Source organism: Miniopterus natalensis, chromosome 2 (genome assembly GCF_054644295.1).
Source record: "Miniopterus natalensis isolate mMinNat1 chromosome 2, mMinNat1.hap1, whole genome shotgun sequence".
Classification (NCBI taxonomy): domain Eukaryota; kingdom Metazoa; phylum Chordata; class Mammalia; order Chiroptera; family Miniopteridae; genus Miniopterus; species Miniopterus natalensis.
Genome location: NC_142082.1, coordinates 119,290,437 through 119,311,857, shown reverse-complemented (window position 1 = coordinate 119,311,857; position 21,421 = coordinate 119,290,437). Strand labels below are relative to the sequence as shown.

The window sequence follows — 21,421 nt, the reverse complement described above, 5'->3', positions numbered from 1 at the left end:
GTGAGGAAAAGACAAGTAACAAACAAAAAAGAATAAGAGGAGCTGATGGGCTTGGTTAACATTAGCTAGATAATGGGCCTTTGGATAATTGAGCAGGCTGCACCGTATTCAATTTTCAAATTACTGAGTGTTAATGGAAAATGGTTTATTTATGAATGTGATGTGTAGCTAATAGAGGGATTGGCAAAGAGAGCAAAATTGTAGTTTGTGACATTGTTCTCAGATTATTTTGGAGAAAAAGCTAGGAAAAAGGCATAATAAAAATTTTGTCTACTTTGCTTAACATATTAAATTATGTTCAATGGTATCTTATTAGTTATGCTAGATTTATCTTTGTAGGTATGTCTCTGTTATATTTGTATCTGTGTGTGAGGCCGTTTTGGTGAGAGGTGAAGGTGGGAAGTTAGATGAGAGACATAGTGTGGTTTAATTAACAGAGCGAAGGTTTTATAATCACAAGACTTAGGTTTGAGACTTAGGTTTGAATTACTTTTCATTGACATTTCTTTATTCAAAAATAATTCAGATTGAAATTTAGGTTCATGTTTTTGTTTCACAAAGAAGCAAAATTTTAGTTAAACGTAGGAAAGCCAAAATAGGTGGAAAAATAAGCTGTAGTTTAATATCTAAAAACATTCTCAGTATATATCTTGGTACATTTCCCTTCATTCTTTCATTTCTTTTTAAATTGTTGTTTTAGAATAATTTCAGACTCATAAAAAGTTGCAAAAATAGTAGAGAGATGCCCTTTCTACCCATTGCTCAGTTTCCCCCAAGGGTAACATCCTACCTAACTACAGTACTTTATCAAAACCAAACTTCACATTGACAGTACAATTTACTAAACTACAAACCTTGTTCAGATTTACCATTTTTAAAAATACCCTCATATTTTTGCATGTGTATATGTTTGCTTTTTGAAAATCTATTATCTATGCCTGTTTTGTCAGTATGTTTGACTCTCTAGGTCTCTATTTTTGTTCTTACAGAAAAATGGAATAATATTGTCCATACTATTTGATATCTTGTTTTTCTTATTTGTAGTAAGTTGTGATTTTTCCATTCCTCTATTCTATTTCATGATTTAAAAACTTTTTTTGTTAATCCTCACTCAAAGATATTATTTCCATTGATTTTTTAGAAAGAGTGGAAGGGAGGGAGGTGGAAGAGAGAGAGAAAGAGAGAGATCAATGTGAGAGACACATTGGTTGCATCCCGCACGCACCCAGCCAGGGCGGGGGATTGAACCTGCAACCCAGGTATGTGCCCTTGACAGGGAATCAAACCCATGTGCTGACACTCTAACCACTGAGCCAAACTGGCCAGTGGTAGTTCATGATTTTTAATGTATGCAGAATAATTTAACATATTGTTTGGTAAATTTAAAATTATTTCACAATCCCCTTATGTTGATATTTAAATGATTTCTCTTTGTTTGCTAACATGAACTGGCAAATACTTGCATCTTTGGACACAGAATTCCAAAGCTATCTGTGTGTGTGTGTGTGTCCATCTCCTCCTCTCACTCTGTTTCTTTCTTTCCTTCCTTCCTACTGATAAATTCTTAGATTTCTGGATCAAAGAGAATTTACATACTTTCTGATGTATATTATCAATTTTTTTAATCCAAAAAGATTAATAAATATCATAAATAAGTTCCCACAGCCTTTTTCCTTATGAAATATTTACAGAGTAAATAAAGGTAATACTTTAGTGGACATTCTACACTACACTAGGCTCTGTAAAATCATTGTGTCATATTTGCTTCAGACCTTTTTATTTTAAGCAATAAAACAAAATTGATGTTCCCTTTGTATTTTCTCTTATTAGGTACTCTTTATAGAAATAACCTCCAAAGAATTTAAAGGGCTCAATGGGAAGGAAAAGCTCTTCTTAGATATTCTAAATGATTGATTGTGTTCCTCCTTTTTAATAAGACCTTGTATGAAACATCTCTCTGTGGACGTGAGCTAAGGGTAGTGCAGAATGAGTTAATGAATGTGGTGACTGCCTTCTGGAGCCTCAGCTGTAGAGGAGAGTTTCACCAGAACATAACAGTATCATTCTGCATGAGTTACAGCGTTAAAGAGAAGGAAATGGATAGCTAAGATGAAGGTGTAATGTGAAAATAGAAAAATATGCAGTCCTAAGCCCTACGGTTTAGAGCACATTAGTTTCAACTTTACACATTTCTCCCCTCTCTTTTTCCCGTTTCTCCTTAACCAGAGTGAGATAACACCATGTCAAAACATTGGCTCCCTCCTCCCCTTCATGGGACTGGGGCTGCTTTCTCTTCTCTCCCCCTCTCCCTCTTTCATTTTTGTTCTTTCTCCATCACTTCATTATTATTGTCAACAGGATTAAATGCTGACAGGCGTCTTCTCTTCCCTCCAACACACACCAGTTGACGATGGAGACTGTGCCTCCTCTTCTGCCCTGCCCTGATTCTCTGGATAGTTTTGAGGTTTATGAGGTTACTTTCTTGGGCCTTTGGGGGCATCCTGGTCTATAGGTCCGGTTTTCTAAGAATCTGCCCTGATTTGGAGTTTGTTTCCTTTTGAGCTCAGTGTGACTTAGTTCTGAGATGGTTGATTGAGGACCACTGCTCCTAAGAGCCTTACATGCTCTCTTGAAAAGGGCTCATTAAGTTTATTTTCCTTTAAAACATACTCTTGAGTTTATATTTATTTAGGATTCTGTTTAAATTTTAATAAATTTATGCTTTGAAATTTAAATGTGTTTTGATCTTATCTTTTACATTGACTGTTAATATTAATTCAATGAATTGCAGTTTTATCTTTTTCTTATATGAAACCAAGTCCTGTTTCCTTTTGCTTCAGTTCTCTGTTTCTTGCATTTTCCCTAGAATAAAAATAAAACAAACAAGATAAAACGGTGTCCTCACCTTCTGCTTTGAATTTAACTGTCAAGCGTGACTCACAGCGGGAGGATCTTTAAGATGATTCATTTATGCCTTTTCTCTTCATTGGCAGTGAATCCAGTTCAGATAACAGGTATTGATTTCCTGAAAGCCTTTCTTTCCATTCTTTTTCCTGTTGGCTGCAAGTCTCACCATTGGCAGTTCACTCAGCTTTCATCCGAGATGATCTGGCCCGGGTGCAGATGTCTGGGCTGTCCTTTCATGTTGAGATGGGCAGCCTGTGGCCAGAGCTGGTGGGATGGGGCCTTGTCCTGAGCGTAGGCACTCATGGATGCAGGATCAATAGGGCCAAAGAAGTCTCTCCTTTTGTGTTAGGTTTCTCTGTTAAAATAATTGTCCTATAGAGAGATGTGCTTTCCAAGTACTTTTTCAAAAACAATATCCCCAGTGGTTAAATTACCATAAGGTTATTATACTGCCCCAAGTAAGCAATTACCCAATTTGGAGGGTTTCCTGGAACAGTCAGTTGATACCGCTCGAGGCCAAGTATCTAATTTTGATGGGATGTCACTGTGTGAATAAAGCAATATGATGCCCTCTTAAAAATGCTTAAAGCCTTCTCTGTTTGTGGGCAATAGTAGTCTTTTGAGCTACTCATTGTTTTTGCTGAGCGTTTACCTCATGAGACTCTTTCTCTTATCTGTGTTAATGTGTCAGAAGAGCACTGCTTCAGCTCACATTCATTCACACTTGCAGACTTTTATTTAAAAATAATTATTGGGCGTTCGCTGTGTGCTGCTAATGAGCCAGCTCGTGGTCTCTGGCCACAGGAGATGGTGTCTAGTGAAGGCAGAATAATTACTAAAATAAGCGCACAGACATGCAAACTTAGAGGTTCATTACATTTCCCTTGGAGTTGGAAAGCACTAGGTTTTGGTCAGCCATGTGTTAGTTTTATGATTTTGGAAAGTTACTTGACCTCTCTGAGCTTCATTTCTGATATATAAAATGGGAATAATATTGTGTTCCTGAAAGGATAGGGTGTAAATGAAATGATTTGATGTATATAAATTACCAAACTCAGAACCTGGCACATTATTGATGATCAAAAAATGTCAGTTTCCTCTCTTACTTCAAAACTGTGGTGCTTTTTTTCCCTCTTTCTCATTCAAAATTTTCCTTAAAGAGAACATATACTTGACACTCAGAGATGAAAAAAATCTCCATTTTCTTTGATAGCTTCCTTCCCCCCACTTCCAGCTCCTGTTGATTTGTTTCTACACTGCCGCCCCCTCCCCCCATTTCACTACTTACCGTGACTTCCTAGCTTGTCAGTGAATCCTCACTGACTCCATTTCCTCGTTGGCCTCTCTGGTGGCTCTCAAGTCCGACTGGAAATCCATTTCTGAGCAGGGCGTTCCCCTGCTCCCAGCCCTTTAATGGCTTCCCCTTCGCAAGGCACTCAAGGCTCTTAAGACAAGGCTTGCGCTGGTCTTTCTTGCCTTAGCTCAGCTGTGCTCCCAGGCCAGACGCGCAGCTCTTATTTCAGCAGCACTAATGGACCTGGACTTCCAGAGCGGAGCCTGAACTTTGCCCTATTTTTGTACTTGTCTCACTTGTCGTTGCCATTGGAAAAGAGAACACTATTCTCATTAATTTGCCATCCCTCTCCCTGTAACTACCTTCACTTTTCACCCTTCTCTTTTAATAAATAGTTGGTAGATTTGCACAAGCTAAAGAGAAATCAGAGCATCCTCCTTCTCTGTCTTCTTTTTTAAAAAAATACTTTTTTGTCGATTTTAGAGAGAGAGAGGAAAGGGGAGGGAGAGATAGAGAAAGGAAGGGAGAAGGAGAGAGAAAAACATTGATGTGAGAGAGATCCCCACAGCCCAGGTGAAACTGAACCGGAGACCTTTTGGTGCTGGGGGTGACGGAGACCTTTTGGTGCTGGGGGTGACGCTCAACCAGTTGAGCCACAATGGCCAGGCTCCTCCCTCCCTTTCTGTCCTCACTTCTTGCCCATGTTGTGTATATTCCAGGTCCTCCTCTCCCCTGTACTCCTGCATCCTCTGCAGCGTGGCTCCAGTCCTCATCACTCTATCCAGATTGAGCTCCCAAAGATCACTGATACCTATTTGTTGCTTAATTCAACAGATTGATTTGATTCCTTACCTTAATTGATCTCTCTTTAGTATTTGATTCTGCAGACCACCTCTGTCTTATTGAAATTCCTTAAACTGTACTCACTGTCCATTATGGTAGCTAGCAGCCAGTGTGGCTATTTATTTAAGTTTAATTTAGTGAGAATTAAAATTTAAAATTCAGTTCTGCAGTCACATTAGTCAAATGTGGCTATGGAACACTTGAAAGGTGGCTATTGTGATTGAGGATGTACATTTTAAATTGTGTTTACTTTCAATAAATTTAAATTTAGTCATCTACCTGTGGCTAGTGGCTACCCTATTGAGCGTGGAGATATAGAATATTTCCTTGATCACAGAAATTTCTGTTCAATAGGCCTCTCGAGCAAAGTTTTTAAGAGGCCAAATAATAAATATTTTGGCTTTGTGGGCCAGATAGGTTCCATTGCAACCTCTTAATTCTGCTGTTGTTGAGCAAAAGCAGCCACAGAGAATATATAAACAATTGTGTGTGCCTGTGTTTTCATAAAACTTTATTTACACGTACAGGCGGTGGGCCAGATTCATCACATGGCTGTAGTTAGTTGGCTCCTCTTAGAGCCCTGGTTTCTTAATATATTCTTTAAAATTTTTCTTCCTGCTTTTCTTTATAATTTTACTTTTTCAGTTTTCCTATTTTTCAGATCCATCCATCCTTTTCATCTTTATCACAGCACTTTATTATTGCAAAAAAAATCTCTAAAACAGTCACCGTCTCTTTGTATTGTGCTCCTGCCCATTCTACCCATTGCCACACAACTGTGCCTTTATAACTTATCACAACTGTGCCTTTATAACTTATCTGAGCCAGTTTCCTCATTTGTAAATGTGTCTAATAATAGTAACTGTCTGATAGGGTTATTATATAGGTTATACCCATCATGAGCACAAATTTAAACACAATGAAATGTGTATACAATTGTACTCACGGTAGGTATAAAGTACTCTTACATTAACTCAACACAGAATAGTGGTTCAGACTTGGAGCCTGACTGCCTAACATCTAACTCCAGCTTGTCACACACCAGTGTGCACCTCAGGTAGGCCACTAACCTCTCTGTACTTCAATTTCTTCATCTGTAAAATGAAGATGCTATTAGCAGACACAGATTTGTTGAGAATTAAATGAATTAATTTGTGTTAAATGTTCATAGTATTGCCTTGGTGCAAAGTGCTGCATTGTTGTTTTTATTTTATTTTTCTGGTTTTAAAGATGAGGGAGAAAACCCTAGACTTGTTAATTTGCCTGGAGTCCTACAGCTAGTAAATGACATGCCTGAGATTTGAACTCTGGTCCTTTGACCTTAAAGCCCAGGCCTTTACACTCTACTACATCCCTTTCAACATCTACTGGCTCCTTACCATATTCCCTTAATTGGAACTAATCTCTTTTTGCTTTGTGTTTTCATTATACTTAGTTTATACCTCTACCAGGAAATTTGCTACATTTTCTTTCTTATTATAGTTATTACAAATCAGTCTGTTTTTTGAGAGTGAAGAGCATGTTCCCAGTTATATTTTTCTCCATTCCTTCACAGTCTCAAGTCTAATCAACAATGAACTATTGTTAAATGTGTTGAGCAGATAAACTTTTAAAGAGAAAATCATTATTGATAATAAATTTATCAATAGATCGGAGGTTGTAATCTGCTGAAGTCTGCTTATAGAATAATGAATTATTTCTTATAAAGGTCATATATTTATCACTAGTATATAGATTTAGTGTTTTAGTACACAGGTAACCAGTGTACTCTTCATCTTTCTCCTTGATTTATTAAATTTTGGAAAAAGAACTTTACATTTGTTTTTGTGTGTTTTTTATGAAATTGTAATGAAATGAAGACCCAAATAGTAGGTCCTCAGTGAAGGAAATTGAAATATGATCCAAAGAAGGAAGGTTAATTATGAGTTAAAATTTCCAGTTATTTAGTGATAAATATATGCAGACTACAGAAGTCAGTAGCTGAAAATATTGAAAGGGTTGCAATATTGTGACTACTAAAAGTGGTTGCGCTGGAGGAAGCTTTCAACAGTCATTTCATGCAAGTTGAAATATGACCGTTTGTGAAAGAGTTACATGGGTCACACTATTTAAAGTACATTACATTTAATTCTTAGAATAGGTGGAAGTGGTGGAATTGAGAGGAACATTTTAGATTTTATTGATTCAACTTTCCATGGCTGGGTAATCAAATTCATAGAGTAAATGCTATCAATTCTTCCCTGTAAAAGAAGTGATATTTTTTGAGTGTCAGGTTTTATTTCCTTTTTTGATGTTTAAAATTTTATTTAATAAATCCATGCTTAGATAACACAGTTTTAGCCCTCAACAAAGGGAAAGTTAGTGGTGATGGGAATTGATGGGAAGAGAAGAATCACGTGAACATTTGCCACTAGCTTCTGGCACCCAGAGGTCAAGACCGTGGAACTTGTCAGGCTCCAGAGAACAATCCCTCAGACATCTACCACATTCATTAGCCTAGCCCAGTGCGTGGCCAGATACACACTGCGGAGTAACTTACTTATTGGATGAACAAGGCCAACGTGAGACACAGAGTGGACCGAAGTGTGGTATTAGGTGTTAGGAAGTTTGATTCAGGGAAGGCAAAGGTGAAGAAGAGAAGGAAATAAAATTCCAACAAGATTCCCTTCCCTCCTAAGAGCTGAGTCTACGTGTTTATGTTAGATAGACGCTGGCAGGGGTTAGAGGTGGAAAGGCAAGGGGAGATAGAACTTTATGTACAAGAAGAAACGCATAAGGAGCTTCACGAACTTTCTTCTTTACAGAGCTCCTTCAGAAGACCTCAGCAATGCCTTTGTGAGCTCAGACACTGATAAGGGCACATCCTGACTCCTTTTCAAGGACATCTAACATTACTGTAGTGATTATATAATTGCCCTGGGGTGCATCCTGCTGCTTCTCAATTTATGAAATATGACAATTCTCAAGTTTGTTTCAGTTTGCTAAAACTGATGGATCTTAGACTTTTTGTATCAGTCAGGATAGACTAGATTAGGCAGCAGGAACAAACCACCCTTAAATCTTCCTGGATGAAAAAGCCCAGGTATGGGGTCACCCATATGAGTTTATCTTGGGTTACCTGGGAGATTTGCACCGTGTCATCCGTCATCACACAAGGATACAGGCTGATAGTTACCACTTGGAATGTCACTCGTTCTTGTGGCCGAGAGAAGGAACACACATTGGGTCTTGAAGACTTCCTTCATTACTTCTGTGGCCATGTCACGGGCCACAGCAAGCTTTACGCCCATGCCTCCTTTTAAGTGGGTATGAAAGGGCAGTCTTGTAAGCGCCTGGAATCAGGGCAACCGAAATCATAGTGGACAGCAGGAACGATGACACATTTACAGCAGATCTCTCTATGTGATTGGAAAGTTCTTCGTAGCCGTTTATTATGACTTCAGCTGTTTGAGGTTGATTTTGATGAGAAAAATAAATAAAAAGGAGCAGCAAAAATTTTATGGCCCAGTTTTTAGTTTCTTAAACCTGAGTTTACATGTTGTCATAAGAAATGTTCCTTTTTACGAGATGAAAATTGAAATGAGATGTTTTTATTTAATTAAAATTTTTTCGTTAATGATAGTTACACTGATTATAAAGTTGATGATTCATTGAGACCCAAAACCCAGCAATCTTGATTGCTTTAATTTATATTTTTATTGAAATGTTTAAATCATGCATTCGATACATAAATACATGTTCATAAAATTAAATAACACAAAAGTATTTAGATAAAAATATAGACTATTCCTTCTCTATACTGTCCCTCAATTTTTTTCTTACCCAGAATTTACCACTATTAACATTCTTTTGTCCATTTTACTAGACTCCTTCTTGCTCTTTTACACAATGCAGAGATGAACACACAAACAGCTTGCTTTGAAAAGTACATCTTGGAGATATAGATCTCCCCCTAAATTGTTGAACTAATTTATTTGGTCATCAGCATTATATGAGAATACCGGTTTCTCTTTACTCTCACCAACACTCTTTATTATACCTTTATATCAATCCAACGGTGGAAAATTGGCATCTCATTATTGTTTTAATGTTCATTTTCCTGATTGTTGGTAAGGCTGAGCATGACATTTTTAAATTTTTGTTTATTGGCCATTATTGTCTTTTTCCTTTATGGATAGTATGCTGAGATTCTTTGCCTATTGGGTTTTAATATTTTAGGTTGATTTTTTTAGGTACACTTTAAATACTGAAGTTGTCAATATATCTTTCACCTCATTATTTATATTGAAAATATGCCCTTCCAACAGCTTTATGTTGTCCTCTATTTCACATCTATATATGTCTATATCTATATCTACATCTATTTATATCTATTCATCTATATCTATATCTAATCTATATCATCTATATCTATCATCTACCTACCTACCTACCTACCTTCCTATATGTCTGTCTGTACACACACTCTCATCTGGGTGTGAGATGCAGGTAGCTGAGTAGAGTAGATTTCAGAATTCAAGTAAGGATCCCTGTTCACTTGTTAATTAATTCAGATTTTGATTACCAGAGTCCTTTCTCCTATGACCCAATTTCTAGGGATTGTTTAAGGGAAAAGAGTATTTCCAGATGGCAATGGTATGTAAGGTTTTTAGGTCCCCTGGAAGTTATGTAGAGCTGTCCCTGTTCCACAGGTCTTAAAACTCCTAAAGGATCGTCCATGCAGAAGCTTCCCCTATTTCACAAAGTTAGACTCTAGGCTGTTAACGATTTGTCTGATGTATATTTGTGTATGGATATGTGTTGTGTGTGGGAGGGTTGCTTATGTCTTAAATATGCATCCAAACATCCATGGCCCATTATTTCTACCTGCCTCTGATCTTGGATGTGTTTCAGAGTTTTATTGAGTGACCATTTTGTTTTGTTTTTATGGTGAGTCTTCTTATTACGTGCTTAGCTAGGGTTTTTAGGTTTCTCATGAATATATTCTGTGGTATGGTTGTATAAATTCTTCTGTTTTCTTTCTTTTATGTTGACTTAACAGTGTATATAACATGTTACAAAAATCTTTCTGTATTAGTACACTCAGGTCTACCATGTTTCTTCTGATTTCTGGACTTAGTTCTTTTGCTCTTGTCTGCTTTTTATGTTCCAAAAATTTGCCACTGTTCTGGCCAGTGGTAGCACCATTTCTAGTGGTTCCATTATTGTTATTAATTTAATTTCAGTTTTATGGTCTCCCCCCCCCCCCCCCCTGTTTTTCAAGTGGGCTATAGGGTACATTTCAGATTACTTAAAATTTTCTGCAGAAGGAATGTAGAGCAAGATTGGGGTGGGGTAAAGAAATGAAATTGTTTTGTTTCTTTCCTCAGTGGAACGGAATGTGAATTTGAAGAGTTATTCACAAGACTCTACAGAACATTCCAGTAGTTATATCTAGAAACTATATAGCCCTGGACAAAGACTATCCCTATATCTATCTATCTATCTATCTATCTATCTATCTATCTATCTATCTATCTATCTATCTATCTATCATCTATCATCTAGCTATCTAGCTATCTAGCTATCTAGCTATCTAGCTATCTAGCTATCTAGCTATCTAGCTATCTAGCTATCTATCATCTATCTATCATCTATATCTATCTATCTATCTATCTATCTATCTATCTATCTATCTATCTATCTATCTATCTATCTATATCTCTCTATCTATCTCTCTATCTATCTCTATCTCTCTATCATCTATCTATCTATCTATCTATCTATCTATCTATCTATCTATCTATCTATCTATCTATCTATCATCTATCTATCTATCATCTATCTATCATCTATCTATCTATCTATCATCTATCTATCTATCATCTATCTATCTATCTATCTATCATCTATCTATCTATCTATCTATCTATCTATCTATCTATCTATCTATTATCTATCTATCTATCTATCTATCTATCTATCATCTATCTATCATCTATCATCTATCCTATCATCATCTATCTGTCATCTGTCTATCATCTATCTATAAATATATAATGCTAATACATATGGAAAGAATGAAGCATCACAAATGAATGAAGACAGTAAGGATGAGTCAAAAAATGATGCTTAAAAAATTGACTACTGATAAATAAAAAAATATAATTGCACTGCCACATTACACATATATCATACATATGTAATATATATAAGGCATATTGCATATATATTATGTACATAAATGAATAAATTACTGGCACATTTAAGAAATCAATAAAAAAGAAACAAGAAGAGAGTAGAATTAATTATCTTAGAGGAAAAACTTGCAAAGGAAAATGAGTTTATTTGACTACATAAAAATTTAAAAATTTTTGTCTTAAACACCATGAATTAAATTTAGTGAAAAATTTTAGAAAATAACTTGTTATAATGTCAGATTTAAGTTCAAAGTCCTATATAAAGAGCTTTAAAACATTGAAAAGACATTGTACTTAATACTAGTAATCAAAGAAACTCAAAACTATTTTTAACTTCTCAAATTGTAGAAGATTGAGAATAATTTGTGTTTAGAGGAGTGTGATGAAATGGGTTTTCAGATAATGCTGATCGTAACATAAATTGATTCAGTATTTTCAGAAAGCAATTTGATTATTTTGTGTGTGCATGTGGGTGTTATTTGATTGTAGGAATCTAGCCTACAAATGTAATAAAAAACAACATGACCAATATTTCTCTACAAGAAACATCATCCCAAGATAATTTAAAATAATGACAATATTGTTAAAGGCACTTTGAAACAATGTAGAATAAAGTTAAATTATAGAAATCATTGCATATTTAGATTATTTTCAAATAAGATAAAATATTGAAACATTAATTACAGAACATGGATTTATCCACTTTTTGCTTTATTTTACAGAGAAACTAAAGCTATTTGGGTCTATTAGTAAACATGTTTTGTGCCATGCTAAGATATAGTCTATGAAAAAGCGTGTGTTTTTAGAAATGATAAAAAAATATGTATGTCTGCCAATCCACAGAACGTTAATGTAAAAGACAGTTCACAATTGGTTCTTAGTTTTCACTAGAAATTGAGGTTTCTAAGGGTTAAGCATTCTAACTAATATATATATAATTAAAGCTACTAGATGTCCGCCCGGGCGTGGCTCAGCGGTTGAGCATCGCCCTAGGATCCAGGCGATCGGGGTTCGATTCCTGGTCAGGGCACATGCCCGGGTTGCGGGCTCCATCCCCAGTCGGAAGCATGTGGGAGGCTGCCGATCAGTGACTCTCATCATTGATGTTTCTCTCTCTCTCTCTTTTCCTTTCTCTGAAATCAATAAAGATATTAAAAAAAAAAAGCTACTAGAAATAATAAGAGGAACATCTTCATGTGCAAGGAAAGTAAAATATATGTTTCAGTAAAAGCTATGAGGAATGACATACATTTTGTTGAGGGAAAATAAAGTAATTTTGTCCTAAAGAGAGACCAAAAAACAAAAAAACAAGCAAACAAAAAAACCCGAAATCCAAAACTGGAAAAAATTTGAATATGAAAAAAAGAGAAACTTATTAAAGTTTATGGAAAAAGAATCTTTGGAAAGGAATTTGTGCATGGTCAAGCTGACTAATATCAAAAGCACACTGGTCAACTGTTTGGGTAAGTAAACCTAGATTCCTCAATATTAAAGGAGCTAAGTTTTGCTAACAATTATGTAACCTCCTGTATTCGCCTTTGAAATCCTTTATTGTTGATTTGGTTGAGGAGATTAGGTTTGGGTTCATAATGAACTCTGATCCTGTTTAATGAAGTGTCCAAACTTTTTTGTATTTTTGACACACCTCCCCAAATCAAATTCTAGATGAAGTACTTTAAACTTTTAGCTAACTTTGGGATTTTTAAAAGATTTGTTCCCTCTCCTTATAGATAATAAACTAGTTAGGCTTACTTGATGTGCTCGATTACATGGGAAGCATTGTCAAATAAATGATGACTCACTTTCTTAGGTTATATTGTATGGCTGAATATTATTAATTTATTAATGTATTCCAGAAATTATATAAAATTTTTATCAGGAAGGAGAAATTTTCCCCTTATACCTCTTGAGTTAATATGGCTGGGCTAATAAAATTGACTTAAAACAGATTAAAAGGAGAAAAATCAATTTAATTTTGTGCATACAGGAGATAAATTGATGTTCAGAGAGCGACCAAAAAGCAGGCAGATTTTGCATCTTTTTACACAAAGAAACAAAAATGTGTGGGCATTTGACAGTACAAAAAAAGGAAACTTAGGTTTAGGTGCTTATTTGTGAGAAATCTAAGCAAAAGTTGGGCTTGAGTAGTAAATTAGTAAAGCAAACAAACAAACAACAAGTAGCGACATGTTTCTGCAGCTTCTCAGCCTTGCACTCCCTGACTCGGGTGATTAGCATATTTCCCTCATCTCCAGGTGCAGGAAGGGCACCTTTCTTGGGGAGCTCTATTTCTTGCTTTCGGGAGACAAAGGATGGTTAAGGTGTCCTTGCATTGGCTGCTTTTCAGTTGACTTTAATTCAAAATAATCAATATGCCAGAGTGGCATCATTTTGGAGTTGCCTGTCTTATGCCCCAACATACCTAAAGTTCTGATGTCTTGATATAATATCAGTCATAATTCTAGTTATCTTCTTATAATGGGTATACTGCAGAGATAACAAAATTTCTTTGTCAATTTAATTGTGATGAATGCTCATCAAATCTTTAAAAATGGATATTTTTAGGGTTTTTTTAATAGTTACTGATACTTCATCTTTAGAGAAATTAATGGACAGGACTCTGACAAATACTTTAGAATACAAGTCTCTGATAACTTTCAGGTCATACCACTCACGTGGACTTAAGGACACTTCTTATCTTAAGCTATCTATGACTTAACAGCAATTTGGTAAAGTATATTTTTGTGAACAAGGATGAAACAAACACTTTTTCACTCTCCCTGATCCCTCTGGAATTCAGAAGCTGTCCATTAGTAGTCTTATTTTCATAGTAATATTGTTGTTTTGTGAGTTCAATAATAATCTTTTCTCCTCGTAGAAAGGCTACTGCAGCTTCTGTGGCTAAAATTCTATTTTAGAAAATGACCCCTACCTGAGGAACCCCTTTTGAACTTCATAATGACTGGGGAACTCATTTCACCAGTCAGGTGATTCAACAGGTCTACAATGTCTGGCTGATTCTACATTTTCACCATGCCTGCTACCTTCAGATCCTTTGTTCAGTCAACCTCATTATCCTAACTCCACAACCTATTCCCCATTAGGATTTATTTTCGCTTGCACTTGGCAGAAAAATCTAAGGAGGAAGTTGCTTAAATTCTTAGTTACTGGGAAACTGCACAATCTGATTATTGGTTACTTCTGTTTTATTCCATAGTCAACCAGAGACTCAGCACTGGTCATCACCCTTAAATTTACATCACAGAATAAAATGAGAATTGCCAGGCTATGTCTCTGAAAATGAAGGAATACAGTTCTTGAGAATTTTATTTCAGTGGTGGGGTATTGAAGTAAATGATTATATGCTCAGAAATGTGTCTAAAACTTTAGGTGATATTGTTGAATCTATCGCCAAAGCCATGGATGATCTCGAAATATCTTTAAATTTACTTGCTCAAGTTGATTCAGATAATTGAATTGCTTTTGACTATATTCTAGCAGAACAGGGTGATGTCTGTGTACTTGAATAAATTCTTCAGGAATGATTGAAACACAATTGCACAAAATCAGAGAATAAGCCCAGTGGTGCTAGGTACCTGTAGAAAGCTTTTGGTCTTTTGACCTGTTTAAGGGATAGCCTCATGGTTTAGAATTATTCTACAATTTTGAATTAGTGTCCTGTTTTTAATTTCAGGACTAATTGCTATTATTAAAACTCGACATCTACTGTCTTTCACAATGCTATAAGAACTCCACAGGAATAATGGTAGCACAACTTTTTGAACTGATTTCTAATCTATATAGGATATTAGATGGACAATTAAAAGACAAGATTGAAAATGATTTGAATACGTATGGTGAACTTTGTTAACTTTTGTTTATTTCACAAGACTGGATGACAAGCCTTCCTCCCTTTTGACACTTTTATTGCTCAAATGTGGCCTGACAGTTCCAGAGAAAGCCACTTTCCCTCCTATGTGGAACATGACATACCAGGGATGAGCTTTTCTGGCAACAGGGGATTACAATGTGAACACATGAGAAAATTGAGAAAATCCACTCCAATGGTTGATCAGGGATACTTATGAAAAAATACCTTGATCAAAAGGGGGGAATATGAAAATTGACATAAGTGGAGCCACTTTAAAATGGAGCCGGAGCAGCCATTACAGAGGAATTGCCTTGCATGCCCTGCTTTCTGAACCTTTGAATTGGGCCAAACCACACACATTCCATGTCAGTAAGAATGAGACTTTCCTGTTGACAAGACTGATAAAAGTGAAATTTTACCTAGTGACCGCTTCACCTGACCAATCAATGAAGTACAAATGTAGCTTTCTCAGTACCAATGAATTCCTTTAAAAACAACTTGCCTCATCTTTCATCTTTCTCTCTCTCTCTCTTTCTCTCTCTCTCTTTCTTTCTTTTTTTTTTCTTTCATAAAAACCATGATTCCCTCTTCTGTAATCCAGACACTATTTGGGTTTCTACTTAGATCTGTTTACCCTGGAAATTGCAGTTCTTGGATTCCAGATAAATGCTTTCGCCTCTTGATCTGCTTCTTGTATTTTAGGCTGACAGGATGGGTTGTGGGTTGGAGGTTGACTGAAAATGGTTATAATTTGGACATATTTTTTCCCAGTATAAATGTCTAGTAGGCTATTGGCTGTTAGTGTATGGAACTCAGAAAGGAGATCAGGGCTAAAGCTCAAGATGGAGGTTGAAACCTTAAGGAATGTAGAGATCACTTAGAGAATGTATATAGAGTGAGTAAAGGAATGACTATTGAATGTTAGAGCTTACTAGTCAATTAAAAATTTGGCAAAGGAAGAAGATTCCGTGAAAGATGTTGTTGCTTGCAAACCGACCCCTCCACACAGAAGGCAGGGAGAAACCAAGAAAGAGGCAGACCATTCCAGATTGGTAGGTAGCAGGTTTGATAAGCAAGGGAACTTACATACCAGGCTTTGTCTTAGGTAATTGTAAGATGCGTATATCTCCACACTCACCCACCAGAATCTTTAACGTTTATATAGAGGCCTTCACTGGGTTCAGTCATGTATTCTGTCTGGATGGTCTCAGGAGCACCTTACTCTCTCAAGGTCATGTCCTTGGCAAGGCTCTCTCAAGGTTATGTCTTTGAAAAGGCTGCTAGTTTGGGAATAGTAGGTGCGACATACACTGTAAGCACAGGAGAGAGTGAGGAGTCTCTGACTGTCTGTGTTGAGCTCGAAGGCCAACCAGCAGTCTTATCCTCTCGATGATCTCTTCTAAAAGATATTGAGAAAGAGCAAGCAAAGAGATAGAACAATAAGGTAAATGATGAAGTAAATTTTCCATGAATTTTTAGAATTGAGAGGGCCCCTTTTTTGTGTGACGTATCATAGACAAGATTAAATATTGAGCACAAAGAGTGGTAACGTAGAAAGTTGAAGATAAATGGAAAAAGAATAATGACATTAAGACAGTTACAGCAACTTAATCTTCCATGTGTCTGAAATGTATTCTTTTTAGAAACAAAAGCAAAAATAACAAAAAATACATAAATATCTTGTAGGAAATTTTTATAAAACATCTTTTCTTATTTTTGCCACAGATGTTGAGTAAACAGTACCTCTTTCTTGGTGTATTAGTTAATTATGGCTATAATTATGCTGCACATCGAGTAACCTTAGCAATCTCCAAATCATGAAACTTTCTGTAGCTTGTCATGGGATCAGTTGATCTAGGATGCGTGTAACTGGAAACATTGCTCCAAGACATGTAGCTGGCTGGGTTGGGCTTCTTGTTTTTTCGGACTCTATTCCCACCTGCAAATATTTATTCTCAGCTCCAGGCTGAGGAGGAGTCGGCAGTAATACCTGGAAGCTCTTCTCCTGGAGAAGGCAAAGGTGCAGGAGAGCAAGGCCAGTTGTCCAACTGCTTTCAGGCCTCTGCTTGCACCCTGTCTGCTATTAGCCAAAGCGAGTCACATGGATGCGCCCCAAACCAAGGGAATTGTACTTCACTCCAGGAAGTGGGGCCAGGGGAAGAGACAATATTTTTGAACAAGTATGGAAACACTCACACTTTGTAATTCAGAATTCTTATATTAATTACTTCTTGTGCTGTGCTGCGTGGTAGCCATATGTAGCGTTATTGAAGTATTTAGCATTGTTTGATTGTGATGAAATGATCCCTCCTTCTGCTGCCTTCTGAATCTATTTCTTCTTAATGCTACCACTGTGTCTATAGCTGCTCTTAATTCCCTGCTTAATTTCACACACGGCTCTTTGAGTGAAGACCTGAAGGAGATACTCAGCTATTTAACAGGACTTTTGCTTGTTGCTTCAATATTTTTCCCCCTCTGTTATTTGGCAATGTTATAATGTTCGCTTGTCTGACAATTGGACCATTACTGTGCTTGTATTTTTATTCTAATTCCCTCCTCCTCAAACACTGGTATACGATTAACCCTTTCTTTTTGTAAAAATGAGTTGTATTTTCTTAAAAATTATCTCCATCTACGTGATGTCTGCATTTTCAAAGGAAGGCGTTGGTCCATTAAGAGATGAAAAGTACTGAATTGCAAAAGTTTTTAAAATTAAAATTTTTGTGTGCATGTCCATTCTTTATTCAAATTATGAAGTATTTCCAACACGTGGAAAAAGCTTATCTATTTCTTATGCAATCGGAAACATCATATTTAATTGAAAGTAATGTAGTACGCATCTGTATATCTTTACATCAATATAGGTATCTTTCAAAGAAGACTTGAGTTTTCCCTGAAGTTTGCTCTATCATTTGCCCCCTCAGCCTATTGTGTCTGTGCTGCACTTACGTACAATTCATGCCATCCGTGTAAATTATTTTATTGCTTTATACTCTAGTTTCATCCTAAGCAATAAAATCCACAAAGACATCACCTAGAAGGGCAAGGTACTTTTTTAGTGCATATCAAAATGAATATGTAATCATTAAAATAAAAAATGTCACTCCGTCCCATCTTATATATCTATTGCTCTCATTACCTGGCATAATATGCACAGGGAAGCACTGTTTTAAGGGCAGCTCTGCCAAACGAGAAATATACAAACCTAGTTAAGCAATAATATCTTTTGGAAAGAGTCATTTACTTTTACTTTCCAATTATTTTTCAGGTTTGTGGAAGGAATGTTGAACATTTGTTACAATGCCGTGGATCGTCATATTGAAAATGGTCAAGGAGATAAGATTGCTATCATCTATGACAGTCCTGTTACAAATACTAAAGCAACTATTACCTATAAAGAGGTCCTCGAGCAGGTAATATCATAACTTTTCTGTATACGTTATTTGGAAGTCATGCAGAAATTATTTAAATGGCATACATTATCATTGTTTAACCTTCAATTCTCTTAATCCATTGATATGTTACCATGTTTTTCTTTTGAAGCACATTGGATTAGAGGTGTATTAACTCACTGGAAGTGTTTTTATGCCTTGCATTTATATATTACAACACTAGAAATCTCTAAAAATATGTTTAAATCCTCTCTGGCCTTTGTTTGCCATCTCCATTGCCATCCCCTTCATCCAGCCATTCTAAATTTAGCTTTTGTACCATTGAAGCTGTCTCCTAACTTCCCTGTTACCCGGTCTGCTCATGTCAGATAGTCACCTAAACTGACACCAGAGATTTCCCCCTAAGCAACAACATATTTCTCTACCCCACTTAGAATTTTTTTCCTTAAAAATTCCTGTTATTTAGAGAGTACAGTGTGGACTTCTGTGATGTATAAGACGCTTTGGATTCTGATCATGGCATCCCTCATAGTTTTATTTCTCAATATTCGTGGCCATGAACACAACTATTTTTCCACCCTGGGTGTTCTGTCACTCCCTCAGGCACTCACGGCCGTTTACAGCTCTTTGCCCATCTCATTCCTTTATTTATTCTTTTTTAGTTTTTTCCCACCTGTGTAGTTCTTAGGTGAATTGTGATATTGGCAGATGAATTCTGAGACTTTCTTTGAACATTAGGATGAGGCTTCAGAGGCAATTGTAATAGTATTTGGGTATTGACTGTGGAAGAGTTATTCTAGCTCTCTGAGGCATTTATTTATATCTGCTTAAAGGGAGATAATAGTGTAGGGCAGAGTTTCTCAACCTTGACACTATTGACATTATAAGCCAGATAATTCTTTGTTGTGGCGTGCTGTTATGCACGTTGTAGGATGTTTAGCAGGATCCCCATTCTCTACTCATTAGATGCCAGCAGCACCCCTCCCCAGCTGTGATGATCATAAATGACCCCAAATGCTGCTAAATGTCCCCTGGGTGGCAAAGGCACCACTAGTTGAGAACTACCGGTTGAACAAAGTCTGTCATACTAGGGTTTGCAAACATTTCCTTTTAAATTAAGACTTTTTGAATCACATTTTCTTCTTTTGCTTTTTAAAAACTTATTTAGGGTTTCCATTCAGCTTTTAGAAAGTTTGTTTAACTTTCCCTGACTCTGAAATTACATCCTTTTGCATCTGCAATGTTCCTGTTTAGCCTTCTAAGAGAATTCAAGAAAGGGAACTGAGACAAATCAGTGATCTCACGATCCGGAGTTATTCAAATAATCAAGAGAGGAAACAGAAGCCAGTTTTGAGCTGACTGGGTAACAATCCCAGCTTCAGCTGATTAAACGTTGAAGGATTTATAAAAAGGAAAGACCAAAGAACCAGAATCAGAAAAATTTCCCATCCCCCGGTGGAGGGGCAGTAAGAGTTGAGGGGAACCCACAGATTGTCTAGTAACTAGACTTGCTGACTTGAATCAATCTCCTAGATGGACAGAATAGGAGCATCCAGTTGGCCAGATTTAGGTTACGTGCCTAAAGTACCAGGCAGAGGGGAGAAAATATCTTATCCACTCTGGATTTCACAGTAGGAATTGGGGCTCTGCCTCCCTCTAAGACTCATACTAGGGGAATTCCAATCTGGTAAGAAGGGACAGCCCAAGATAGAACAAAACAAAATAGTTCTGAAAATATGCTATTGGGTACTTTATATTGGTCTGCAAGTGGGGACTGCATATATTCTGAATAAATTATACAGAGACAGAGCTTCTACTGGGGCTGAGGGTAGACACTCCGTTACCAAATGACTTTCTTCATGTGAGGCCCTGCCTGCATAAGGCAGCGTAAGTTTCTTGACAACTTGTTATGCTCCATATTTTATATTAGGCTTGCCTTTTTAGCTTATAGACAAGGTTTATTCTTTGAACAAAAACTTGTTCCTATTTAGGCATATTGGCACACTCTCATTTCATTAATATTAGGCCTTACGTACTGGTAAATTTTAATTAGTATACAGATCAGGAAGCTAATTTACATATTAGAAACATGTTATCTATATCAACATACTATATTTGATATATAACCAAACATCAGAGTAAAGAAAAAAGCCTTAGAGAAACCTACAATAAGAAGAGTTAAATAATGGTTGTTGCTCTTCTCATTTTCTGTTTTCTTTTTAATAATTTACATAAATGTATCTGATAAATACACTGCCACATTTGGCTTAGAAGCTGTTTTGCTTACTCATCTTGATTTTCTAATATTAAGTGTAGATTCACACCCTTTTGAGGTTTGTACTGGTTCACTGGTTTCAGTTTAGCTTGTCGTCAAGCACTTAAAAGGTCTGTTTCTCTCACCTGCGGACAGTGTCTGATTCCCCAGGCTTTTCTTCTCCAAAGGACTAAAGGAAGAGCTGTTAGGAAAGAGGGAGGCATTGTGCTCCACTTTGATTACCAGCTCCTGGTTCCCTGTGGCGTTTATTTCATTAAGTAGAGAAGACAAAGAAAGATTTAATGGGTAAGGCCTTTTTTAAAAAACAAAAAGAAGTGCCTTTTCACTGTACTTGTTTAATCTCCCGTCTCATTTCTACTGGGAGTTTCTGGCTTGGTAAAACTTTAGTTAGCATTTCTTGTTTAATTAGTGAACCAACTGATTTTAGACTAAATTGTTTCAGTGACATGAAAGAACTGGAGATTTTACAGAATGATTCAGAAGTAAAGCTTTTTCCAAAATTGCCATATTTTATGTAGATCTGATAATTTATATGTAGATCTGATAATTTATATAACCCTTTAAGATTTTTATAGAGAGATTTGAGCCTGATTTAAGATCCAACAAATATTTGTTTTATGTAAATAGTTATTTTATATAAAACCCTGTTGGGAGCATGGG

The 21,421-nt window shown here is 36.3% G+C and overlaps 1 protein-coding gene across 1 annotated transcript in view; it reads left to right on the top strand.

Moving 5' to 3' along the window:
- The window catches only part of ACSS3 (acyl-CoA synthetase short chain family member 3), a 140,479-nt gene that overhangs the window by 14,166 nt on the left and 104,892 nt on the right, over positions 1–21,421 (top strand). The window contains exon 2 of the mRNA XM_087814519.1: positions 18,363–18,507. Coding sequence (XP_087670645.1) covers positions 18,363–18,507 — 145 coding nt within the window. The remainder of the gene's footprint in view (positions 1–18,362; positions 18,508–21,421) is intronic.